Raw genomic sequence first — 13014 nt, forward strand, 5'->3', positions numbered from 1 at the left:
TCCTAATCTTGTGTAGCAGAACCATTCACATTGACCATGAAATATTTAATACTTACCGAGGTTGAGGAAGTTTGAAAGGGTAGTTATTCTACAAATTTAGAAGACATATAGGAATTATAGAGTGTGTCATGGCACATGTTGGGTAAAACTTTATGGAGAATGTCTAATTTTCATCTTTCTCATCATTTTCATACTGCCCCTCATATATGAAAGTGATGCTCTCAGAATTGTTTTCCTCTTTGTGATCATATCAACTCAGCCTCAGTGGAGATATAGTCCAGTTCTGTCCAAACACATTCAATGTTTTCAATTCTGAACTAGTTTCAAGTTTTGTTTCTTAGTATATTCAATGTTAATTGAATGTCTATTCCTTCCATCTCAAATGATATTTACATTTCAGATAAATTAAGATTGTTCTCTTTTTTTTTTTTTTTGCGGGGTTTTTTTGATGCAGAAAAAAGTCACGTTAAATGGTTTCTTGGACACACTCATGTCAGATCCTCCCCCACAGTGTCTGGTCTGGCTACCCCTTCTGCATCGACTGGCAAATGTAGAAAATGGTGAGTAGTTACCTGCAGAGCTAAGGCAATTTTTAAAATCATTGAAATTAAACCATCAAGTCTATAGTTATTAAGCCAAGGTTATTGTTTTAGGGAAGACTATTTAGTTGTTCTGAGCTCTGTTTAGGGTGGAGCTAACCAGTCTTCCTGCTCAGTAAGGCCCTATAGGTGCAAAATTAGAACTGTCAGTTCTGAAAGCTTATTTAATCTCATTGTGTACCTCTCAGTTACAAGTGAGGTGTGGCTTAAAGACTTGGTACAACAGAAAAATCTCAGTAGGAATGTGACATTTTCTAGTATTTGTTTTAGGTATGAATTTCCAGTATTGGTATATTTGGCATTGAATATTTCTTCCTAGGCACTGAACCAGGAATAGGTGGAGGAGAAGCAAAAAAATTGGATAATAGAAACTTACTAATCTTTCGTCATATACTTCAAATGATAAGTTTCCCATGGTTGTCGTTATGTAAAAGAGAAAAGTGTAAACTTTTATAACATGCTGTTTGTTGTATAAGTATTTCTAGGGTAAAGTAATTTATATTGACATATACATTTAGATATGAAGTACAATTCAGAACAAGATCGAAAGAAATTTAAATATGGAACAATTCAGTGCCTTCATCTAATCTTTATATATTCTTATTTATTGTTTAATTTAACTCTGAGATTTCTCCAGACTTAACTAGAAAACAATTTATCCCATATCTTTTACTAGAACCTTAACTTCTGTACATAATATACATTGGGGGTAAAGTTAGCTTAATTTTAAATTCCCACTCATAACTTTTAGCATCTGTTCTTACTGTCTTTCTTAGTTAAAAGTTAGAAATTTATCCTGTTTTGCTCATGGAGAAGATTGAAAGAATGAATTTACTAGGTTCTCTGTAATCACTACCAAACGTAGGTTTCATATTTTATTCTTCTTACTCATCTGCAGAAGCAAAGAGCATTCAAGGGCCAGATCATGCAGAATGAGTTCATATTACTGTTCACAGTTCCAGAACCTAGTCATCTTCCAATCATAAAGTTGTAATTTCATTCCTCTAGCTTAGTATTTCCTGTTGCAGGAAATTAGTTTCTTAGGCTGTGTCCCAGAGCAGTTGTCTCTAAATCCACATCTCATTCAGCCTTTTCCAAGAACCTGAGAAGGAGAATATGATACTAATACAGAATCAAAACATCCAGAACTAGTTATGCCTTTGCTTTTACAATTTGCATTTCATCTTCATTTATTCTTTATTTACATTATTTTCCCTGTGGGTTAGCCAGAAAATAACTTTACCAAAGGAGAGAGTTGTTTATTATCTTTAGCTCACAGCATTGTAGATAATTACTTGGATTTGATCATTTGTTAGCTTCACATTTCAACTGTTTTACCTTGCCTGCTTTAAAATTCAAATTTTCTGCCAAAGAAAGTTAAATGTCTCTTGAACTATCTGGATTTGAACTGTATTCGAATAATTTACACATCTCTTTGGACCCTATCCATCTGCCTCTTAGGAAAGGAAAAGAAAAATCAATTTATTAAATGGAGGCAATGTCACTCATTAAATAAACCTATTAGCTGCTCCATTTTTTAAAAAAAAGTAATCCAGTTCTCTTATCCAGTTTTGCTACTCTCCCTCCATTATCCTTTCATTTTCTTCTGCTGGTTTTCCATTTCTCTAATATTTGATCTTCACCCAGTGGATAGTCAGCTGTGTTCAGCCATTGTGCTTCTGCATGTTCCAGTGAGCTGTGCTGGTCTCCTGGAGACAAGAGAGCAGTTTGGGGGAAAGGCAAGTCAGTTTGGGTCATTTATATTCTTAGAGTGTAAGAGATGGGAGTAGAATGAGCAAAAGGCATCACAGAGATTTGTTGTTAAAAGAACACCTATCCTCCATCCCGTTTCATTTCTCCCACCTCGACAAACATGCTTGAAAATTGTAGTAAGATTCCAGGAATAAACATAATTCTTCTCTCAGCCAAAATTTACTATCATCTGAAATCATGGCACACAGCAGAAAAATGCAATTTCCGTTAGGCTATATTTTTCCTTATTCTGTCTCATACTTTGGTTCTCTTGTTTTTTCTTCATTTCCTGCCCCCTTAGTCTTCCATCCGGTTGAGTGTTCCTACTGCCACAGTGAGAGTATGATGGGATTTCGCTACCGATGCCAACAGTGTCACAATTACCAGCTCTGTCAGGATTGCTTCTGGAGGGGACATGCTGGTGGTTCCCATAGCAACCAGCACCAAATGAAAGAATACACATCATGGGTAAGGCAAGGTCCAGACAATACTCAAATTTGGATGTGTGAGTGTTTCCCAGAATGCAAGGAAATATCAAGGATGGTGACAGGATTAAGGAGAAAACTTACCTTGTAGTCTAACATTCCTTCCTTCCCCCTTTTCTCTCACCCCACATCTTACTGGGATCTCTTACTTATTATATCTGAACCCAGTGTAGCTTCCTGAGACTTAAAATATAGGAAGACTCAAACTATGTTACTTCTTGAAATATAGATAATTCATACTGATTCGATAACAACCGAACAGCAAGCACCTTCTGGAACATAATCTCATTTTCACAGTAAGTTAAGGTTCTTTTCAAATTTTGTTTTGTTTTTTTTGGTGCGACTTGCTTTAAAATGGGTGTTAATTTCTTTTTTCTTAGATTCTAGAGTTCTCTTAAATATGTGACTGGAAGATAAAGGAAAGACGTGTGAGCATGTGGGCTTAATGATGCTATCTCATTTAGCAAATCATTTTTTTATAAATAATCACAGTGAGCAACTTGCTAAAGGTGACCTGTGAGTGTCTGTCCACATGATGGATATATTCTCAGGAGCACGTGACTCAGGGTCTATGGGAGGAATTTGACTCCCGAAGCTTGCTATTCAATTGGTTTACAGTTTGCTGACCTCTGTCTCAGTTAAACTCAAAAATCAGTCCCTGTGATGTTGTCTTCGTGCTTCTATGAAGTGCTGCTCTATGTACAGATTGGTTTTTGTGGGATGTACCGTCAGTCTTACCAACCCCTCTTGACATAGTTCTTCCACGAGAAAATGCAAATTTTTTGTGTGTTTTTTAAATATTTTAATGTATTTCAATTCAATGTATAGTGCCTTTTAAAGAGTAATTCATTGTTCTTTTTTTAAAAACCTTCAGAATATGCATTTTAAATCAGAATGTTCTTTCTAGGCATTATTATTGAGAACCAATATACAGTGTAAATATATGACTTGTTTAGCACCTGTCAGATGATGAATCAAGTAACAGTTCTTTGTTAAGGCATTGTATACTGAAGGCTTCATGCCAGTTTAAATGCCACCCTTCACTGTTGGTTATGTCGCATGCTGAGGATTGATGTACTAACAAAGATCATGAGATACAATTTAGTGTAGAATGTAGGAGAAAACACTTTCTATTTTTTTTCTTGTCAACATATTACCAATTTTCAAACTTGGTCTATCTCAAATCCTGGAGGGTTGGTGTTTGAAAACTCATCTTTTTTAATTATCATTTTATGTAAATGCTAAAGTCAGCTAATAAGCCACTTTCTTAGAGGTTGTATACTCTAATATTACATGGCAGAGCGAAAGCTTTACAAAGTAGAATTACACTCCTCAAGAGGTTAGAAGGCCCCCAATGTTTATGGGGCTAAGAACTGTTGTTGTTGCTGTTTTACATCCTGAGAATTACATCTCCTAGTAAAAGACAAAGAGGGGCTTCTTGAACAGTGCTCCTACTCCTTAGCTTTTAAACAATGTGGGCAAAAGTCACTTCGTTATCTTGCCAATTATGCGCTCTATGTGAAAAAGAAAATGACAAAATAATAAATAGCTTCTCACAGAAAGGAACAATTTGGGTAAAGATTTATTACATGTGATATCAAAAATAACTTACCACATATATAAGGTAAGTTATTTTTGATAATTTTGGCTGGGAAATATTAAAATAAATATTCCACCAGTCTAAATGAAAAAGAAGTAGCATGATGCACTGAAAAGAACATGAATTTTAAATTCTCAAGATTCAGATTGAAGTTCCATGTTTACTTTTAATTGGGTGTATTCTGCCACACCTGAAACATCTTGCACCTGGATTCCTCCTTCCTTCTTAAGTGGGAGCAGTCCTTCTAGAATCAGGTCTGATCCTGTCACCTCTGTGATTTAAACTCTTCATTGTCTCCCTATGCATTCGAGATATAGACCATAGTCCTTTCTGTGGCATATAAGGACTTTAATGATCTTCTTCCTCTTTTTCTCTCCAGAATGGGGTCTTTATTTCCTCCATCTGAAATTACCTTCACAGTCCTCTGAGTTTTGTCAGACGAACTCCTGCTGGTTTATTACGTCCCAGCTCAGGTGTCCCATGCACCATGACTACTTCCATTTATCAGCATTTGCTGACCCTAAGCAGCAGGAGGCAGGTACCCTGGTGGCTTGTTCTAGCACGGAGCAAACTCCCTGACTTAGATACTCAAAGAAGATTTCCTGAATGAATGAATGAATGAATGAATGAATGAATGAATGAATGATCTACTATGAAAGCAAATCATCTGATAAAATGGTACATAAATGTTAGTTGTTATCATTTCTATCTTTCTTATTCTTTCCAGAAATCCCCCGCTAAGAAGCTAACTAACGCGTTAAGCAAGTCTCTGAGCTGTGCTTCCAGCCGTGAACCTTTGCACCCCATGTTTCCTGACCAGCCAGAGAAGCCACTCAACTTGGCCCACATTGTGTAAGTATCTGTGCCCTCCAGATTAAGAGACATCTTTCTTCATTGACCCATGTGAGGATCCATACACAGCCAATTTCATGTCAGTTGTCAGGGACCAAGTTTTAAAATTTAATTTAAAAAAAAAAGAATGAACATAATGTCCTTCTAATTTTTTGTTGTAGAAGTATGCAGTACTTCTGCCCAGCTATACAAGTAGGCAACACTCTAATTCACCTAGAGATGGAAAGTATTCAGAAAGCATAGGTTTAAAATATGGATATTAGTGGAGTTTACACAATTGGAAGTTAACAATCAATGGAATTACTGTGGTAAAAAATTTTAAAGCACACTGTATCTTAACATCATATGTGCTTTGAGTCCCAAATATAAAAGCCCTTCATCTCATTTCTCTGCAGAGCCAGTCATCTTAAAGATGGCAGCAAATCTGGAAATTGTTGTTGTTTTGGCCCAAGCTACATAACTTTAGAAGTGCAGGGGAAGGTTGAAGAGGAGGGTTGGTGGCAAAATTCACCAGAACATCCAAAAACAGACTTCTCCAAACTATTTCTCCAAAGTTGTGTGAGTCTGTTGGACGGAGAGGGTTGGGCCAACAAACAGTGTTGCCACCCACCCTTTCTACTTCCCACCCCCTAGAGCAGGGGTGTCAAAACTGCGGCCCGCGGGCCCACTGCAGTCGGTGGGCAATCCATTGTTAATTGGCCCGCAGCAAATTCCAAAAATATATTTAGTTTACTTAAATAAACCAGGTGAGGCAATACGTACTTCACCTCGAGTGAGTGGCCAAGCTGTTTGTGCATTTTACCACATATGGCCCTTGGTAAAAAACGTTGAAAAAAGTTTGGACACCCCTGCCCTAGGGCCTCTCTTAGGCCTGGGTGGCCAAGAAAACAGAGAAGGCTTAGATAGAAGAAAGTATTTTTTCTTTGGTATTATATTATCTTGGGCTCAGAAGAAGAAAGAAGCTCATTACCTGCTTCTATGCACAATTAGGAATTATGTAGTCACAGGTGCCTGAGAAAGCCTCTAGAATAGGTGGTTCCCCTTCCTTATGAACTGCCTTTCGATTTGCAAAGTTCAGCGGGACCTGTGGCACTGCAAGGCTTATGTTTACATTTTGACATCAAGAGGTGGTGGGCTAATCAGACCTCCTGACGTTAGGAATTCACCAATGCAAAGCTCATGCTTCAGGCAGTTCAGAACGTGACCCATAAACAGCACTGTGGTCCCTAGACCCTTAGGAAAACAGTAACTCTTTTCTGTGATGGACCTAAGCAAATACCATCAAAGGACTTGTGTTGCGGCGTGTCCATGAGCTTTATATAAATACTCTGGGGCTCTGTTTGGTTTGCTCCCAAGTGGCTTTGAGAGTTCACTGTCCTCAGCAATACACAATCTGGAGGTTCCTGTTGCTGCCATGGGCTAAGCATCCAAAAACTAACGTAACCAGTTCTGTAGAATGTGGTTAACTTATTTTTGGAAACTTTGCTCCTAAAAATAAACCTTAAAGTAAACTAGGGGTGAATAAATCTGGGGAGTGTTCCAAAGGGCCAACCGCTTTCAGAAAATGCCCTTATAGGAGCTGTTATTAAGGTCTCAACTTTCCTTCCCATAGCCAGTGACAATCACTAAGTTGTTAATGAATGAACAAAATGAAGTGAGGGCAAGTTTGTGCTCTGCTGCAGTCACTTTCTACCAGACCTGCCAGGAGTTTCACCCCGAGAAGGCAGCATTCAATCAGAGTTATTGGTGAGAGGGAGGAAGAGAGAGAGAAAATCGATGTGAAGGGCCTGGCTCTAAGACCTTTGCAGTAGAACAGATTTAGGGTGCAACCCCCCCCCATCAAGAAAGAATTAGGAAGTGAGGCAGTGTACAGCACGTGTCAGTTTCATAGTCACACTGCAGTATCACCTAGCACAGGACCTCGTACCCAGCTGGCTCAGGATTGGGTGTGTGTGTGTGTGTGTGTGTGTGTGTGTGTGTGTGTGTGTGTGTGTGTATTTAATTGGCTGAGTAAAAATTTTGTAACTTTCATCTGATCTGATGGCAGTATGATCTGATGTGTTATTCACTGAGCTAACTGAGGGCAACAACTATACAATTTGGGTTCCACAAGGGGTTTTCATATTCCCTAAAAATTCTATACAAAATATACTTTATTCCTGAGAAAAATTCCATATATTTAACTAGATTCTCAAAATAGTCCTTGAATCAAAATACTGATCTATACTCACTATTAATATATTTTTCCAGGGTAAATGTCTGGATTTAAAAATGCAAATTATGAAAAATATTATTGTAATAAGGTATAAGAAATTCTGAATGCAGAATGTCCAGTCTATATGAGATCAGAATTTTTTTTTGCATTTTGCGATTAGACATTATTTTTATCTCTATATGTTATTCAAATGTTAGTGCCCTGAACAGACAGCCATGTCTTCTCTCTCTCTCTCTCTCTCCTTCTTTTTTTCTTTTTTTTGGATGGGATACCTAAAACTTCTAATTTTAAAATATGCTGTTCTAAATTTAACTATTCTAAATTATCATAGGCACTGAACGGCCACTTAAGTGATGGCATTTTGGTATTTTGGCATTTGTTTAGACATTGTATTGCTTGTAAATGTTACCATGATTAACAGTCTCTATTCTATTCAATTTTTCGCTGCCCAAAGTGATACTTGGTAAGTAGTTCAATAGTCCCTAGTGTATTTATAAAGACTAATAATCATAATTATAAGTGGTAATGAGATGCAAAACAAGTGAGTGATCTGAGGCTAGTTCAAAACTAATTCTGCCTTGAGCTCGACACTTTATTTTATAAGAAGAATGCCAGTTTTATAAAAATGTCCTCTATGAAAGTCTTGTCCAGAAAGAAAATTTTCCACTAGACCCTTGTGGTTATCTTGCGGGCTATTTCTTTTTCATAAGAGTAAATATGTTTTAAGTTCCCAATGTGACCTATTTATTAGATAAGGTAACTTGCCATTTCGTTATGGAGGAAATAGGCACTTCAGTCATTTTGAAAGCCACAGTTTTGTCCCAAGTTCAACATTTTTTATGATGAGTCTGAAATATGAAGCCTTTTACTAAGAAACTGCAAATTCGGCTTTGCAGTGACCGGGTTTAATAAAATAAATGTACCAGGCGCCTTAAAAAGCATTCCAGATCTACTTGTTTTCTCATTGTCTAACGATAGAGCAAAAGGGAAAGTTTTTAAAAAGGCAGAGAAAACCAGAAATGTTAGTCTAGTTGATTGTTTTTCAACTTTTTGTAGTTACAATGTAAGATATCTCATTCTGTTTACTGTTTTAAAATCTAATATACCTAACTTTTTGAAAATTCATACAGGATATTTGTATAAAATTAGCATCCGCCTTGTAAAGTGAAAATGTTCTGTTCAGGGCAGAATTCGTTTTAAACTAGCCTCATGCATCAAAGTAATACAAAACACTAAGATTATTTTCTGAACTTTGGCTAATACATTTAGAGTAGATGAAAGAGTGACCGTGCTATTTTGACTTCATCCATCAAATAATATGTCTTTAAAAATCTTAGAACACAGTGTAACACCACATACTGGGAACCAAAGTTTCAGTGAATTTCTGCATGTAGTGCTGACATTGTAAAACCTGCGTCGTATCATGCTCATTCCCATAAATACATCGGGATAAACAAGTCTACCTTTAGCCTAGAATCTCTTTATTGTAGACTCCAAACTAACTCTAATTCCCCAAGATAAAAATGAAACCATTTTAAATTTGGCTCTTGATTAAGCAAACACAAGTAGATTCTATAGGCTACTGTAAGTAATGTTTCATCTTCAAAAAATTCTATACTGTCAAACTCAAATAAAGAATGAGAGTGAAACAAAAAGAAAAGAATGATAGTGAAACCAAAATTTTCTGTGATTCAAAATGATGAATCGTTCAAAATGATTCATCCTTCATCTTCTGAACTCTAAATCCCATCTCATTTTACCACGGATTATTTTATAGCGAACCTAACATGAGACTGAAAACTGCGTGGAGATGAGATAGGGATCTTAGCTCCATCATTTTACATGAACTAAGACATTAGTGATAGAGAAAGAATGACTGGATGAAATGAAAAACAAAACAGGGGATGATAGACCTGACGCAGTTGGTGTTTAGGGTCATGGACAATTCTGAGGAATATTGAACCCTATTTTCTTTCTCTTATCATATGAAAAATAAGTGAAATTTATGGGATGCCTTGAGCTGTGTGCCCTGTCATATGGACCATCCAGGTAACAGAAAGTCAGTAAATAGCTGTGGTGCTTAATTGCATCTTCACTTAGAACAAAGAGCAAACAAAGCAGGATATGGTTTTTCAGCTCAGTCCTTCTAGACTAGGCATACTGAGAGAGGGCCATTGTCATGGGGATCACAGGAGGAAGTTCCTAAAGCTTCAGAAATCCTCCTCTTTCCTTGAGGATGTAGGATTATCATCAAGTTTTCAGAGCTTCTCCCTTTAGAAGGCAGTAGATGTAAGGCTATCTCAAAATCCTCACTCCAGTTGAGAATATGACTCAATGAAGCGCCAAGGCTCAAAGCTCATGGATAAATATTTCTGGGGCATCTAGAGAGCTTCCTCACGATATTTAACTGAAATTCTATATTCTCAAGGAAATGTAACTTTGAACACTTCAATAATTTAATTGGAAGATATAAAATTTTGTATTGATCCTGGGTAAGATAGAAGAACTCTGGTCTTCCCAGCCCTTCTCCTCGAGGGATGGCGGATAGTTTTTACCTTGTGACTTTTACTTGTTTTGACTTTCCCTCTATGCTGTACTTTGTTTTAGGCCACCCAGACCTGTAACCAGCATGAATGACACCCTGTTCTCCCACTCTGTTCCCTCCTCAGGAAGTCCTTTTATTACCAGGAGGTAAGTTCCAACCCTATTACAGAATAAGCCCTCTCTTTGGTAATGAGCCTTGATTCTGTGGCAAGAAAAATATTGTAGTATAAGCCAAAGGTGGAAGATCATTGTTACAAACCAGTTATGTAAATATCTGTCACACATGTTAAATTTCATTCATTTGGATACATTTAAAGAATGTGATGGCTTTTAGGTTTAAAGTCCCTTCTGAAAACTTGCATTTACAGTACATCCACAGTAAGAATGTGGGGTATATTTAAATTTTACTACTGATATACATGCATTCTCTTTGGTTGAGAAAGTCACTTTCCTAGCACTTACGATGGTCCATTTCAGCCAGGAAATTGGAATTTCAAGATGCAGTGGGGAATTATTATACACATTCTGAAACATCTCCTAATTTAAAGCTCCAGATATAAAAGAATCTTCTTCTTGGTGAACTCTGGAGTTCCTGAGGCTAGAGGCTGAAAACCAAACTTGGAAATGTAGTTTTCACATAAATAATTTCATGGATAATAAAAAATGGTGGATATGAGTCATCTTTTTGAACACGATCCACTCCCATTTTGAGCAAAGAACTTCTTTTAGAGCTAGCATTACAAATATGCAGAGGTCAAGAGGTGCTCCAAGTCATTTGATCAAATATCACAAATAAAACCCCAGAGAATTACTTTATAAATACATGGAAGTAAGTTCACAGGAAAGCAGAAAGAAGGGTAAGGAAAACTGGAATGAGTAACTGAGCATAGATTTCAAATGCCTTTCAGTAGGGGGGAAAAAAAAAACACAGCCTCATGTTTCGCAAAGCAAACATAACCGGTCTTTTCCCTGAAGACATTTCTGAGATACCAATTTTACTGTAATATCCTGGTACATTCTAGTGAGGATTTGAAGACAGTGAGACTCAGAACATTCCTGATTTTTTCCCTGAGTTCCTGTACTTTCCCATCAGCAGGAACCTGAAATGAAGATGTTCTCCATAATTATAATTAGCAGAATAAACAAAATGTGGCAGTTCATGGTGTTTCCTTCCTGTAAATTAAGCAATTCTGTAACAAATGGAAATGAGGACCTAATTGAACGACAGAACCTCCACAGTGAAATAATATGGTTTAGTCCCTCAGTGTGTTCCTCTTAGCACTCCCTTTCAGAACCACCAGCAAATTTAACCACTTTTTCTAAAACAAAATGATAGACTGTAAAGTCTATAAGAGACATGAGCCTGTTCATCTATCTAAAGATCTTTCATTGATGTTAAGAAAGATGTGCGTTTATTAGGAAACTCTGCATTCTGCAAATGTCAAGCAGAGATAGACCCTATCCTTACTGAAGGTCATTTTATATCATTTCAGCTCGGACGGTGCTTATGGTGGATGCGTCTAGATGGATAACATGGCTTCCTCTACTCTAAAATATTCCTATAATACTTTGAGCTGTTCTGGTTCCTCCAGGGTGCATGGTACCCATTAACCCACAATATGATCATTTCCCTTTTTTCCCATTTTCAGTCCTTTTGGAATGTTCCCTGTGAACCACAGACATGTTGTATAAAGTTTGCAGTTTTTCCTGTCACCACAGAGATTGGCCTCTGGTTTCTGTCTTAAGGGTGCTGTTCAATAAAGCTGTGTACACTGAACGTCCTTCCTCTCTGAGTGGGCCTTGCTCTGTCCATGGGAGGTTTTAATGAGGTCTCGTTGTTTGAATCCCTCAGGTTACCTGAGGGGATAAGTGACTACAACCCCGTGGCTGAGGAGCATATGCTCATAAAGCTGTATGTAAATCAGCTTGACCACAGCACACGGTCAGTATCCCAGCCCCAAATCACTAATCATAGTAGTAGTTCCGTAGCTAGACTGCTACGTAGTGATTCTACTCCATCACTAGAATCCTCTTGTAGTATGTCTTGGAGATAGAGGTCTTTGGGGTTTCATGAGATTCTGTTGAGAATTTCCAACTTGAGGTGGACTTCTCAGCTCTTTCCTCTCTCTTCCACTTAGTTTATTTATTTCATGGCTTCATATCACTGTCTATGAGATGCCTATCTGTGAAGACTACCAAGCCAGATCTTCTTTGGATGAGCCTCTCCTTTTGTACAGTTTGCAAGACCTCAGAGGGTGATTTGTTAGACTCTTGAATGAAAGCACCTCTTGGAATGATCTTTAGCACTAACGTTAGCATTGTCCTGAGGCCAGAACAATGTCACATGGCTGGACCATACTGCAGTAAAAGACTTGAGGACTTACACCTTTCTGTCCCACTGGGCCTAGGCCATGTTTTCCCCCAAGGGAGAGCAGTGTGATTCCTATTGAGGTAACAATTTCAAAACCATTTCATACTATCAGTGCTTGATTTCTATTACTTGATCATGCTGGTGGCAATCCACCATTTATTTCTTAACCATGTCCACACACTAAAATAGATGAAAACCTATCACACCAAATGTAGGCATCAGCTAACGGTCCTGTTCTTCCTATGACTGGAACTGGACCAAATAAATCTGACCTAGAGCCCTGCCCTACTCTACCCCACTGCCCCTTTTAAAATCAGATACAAGAGAAGAATGGTGCTGGTCAGTGTTAAGGCAGCATTAAGAAAGTGGGGAAGTTGGCCATGCAGGTATTTTATTTAGACTGAGTTTTCAATCTTTTGTGATGGATCTTAGAAAGGTAAAGCAGCATGAGGATGAATTGAAATCACCACTCCAGAATCCTCGCTATAAACTTATGGCATTTCTCACCTAGAGTCCTTTACAAGCATACCACTTTGATCTTCAAAGGGCACTAGGGTATATCTTTGAAGTCTCTTGACATTCTAGTAATCTGCCTC

General features: G+C 37.7%; 1 protein-coding gene across 41 annotated transcripts in view; it reads left to right on the top strand.

The window, feature by feature from the left end:
* Positions 1-13014, top strand: part of DTNA (dystrobrevin alpha) — a 355317-nt gene that overhangs the window by 282195 nt on the left and 60108 nt on the right. For 19 of the 41 annotated variants that reach the window (XM_074340145.2, XM_074340141.2, XM_074340148.2 and 16 more), the window contains 5 exons: positions 455-560; positions 2653-2819; positions 5164-5288; positions 10111-10194; positions 11900-11989. In XM_074340145.2, the coding sequence (XP_074196246.2) occupies positions 455-560; positions 2653-2819; positions 5164-5288; positions 10111-10194; positions 11900-11989 (572 nt within the window). Of the gene's footprint in view, positions 1-454; positions 561-2652; positions 2820-5163; positions 5289-10110; positions 10195-11540; positions 11829-11899; positions 11990-13014 lie in introns of those variants that run through there. The other 22 variants (XM_074340164.2, XM_074340166.2, XM_074340171.2 and 19 more) reach the window with 2 other exon arrangements.

This window comes from Rhinolophus sinicus, chromosome 4 (genome assembly GCF_057876585.1).
Source record: "Rhinolophus sinicus isolate RSI-liver-muscle chromosome 4, RSI-T2T, whole genome shotgun sequence".
In the NCBI taxonomy this organism is placed as follows: Eukaryota; Metazoa; Chordata; class Mammalia; order Chiroptera; family Rhinolophidae; genus Rhinolophus; species Rhinolophus sinicus.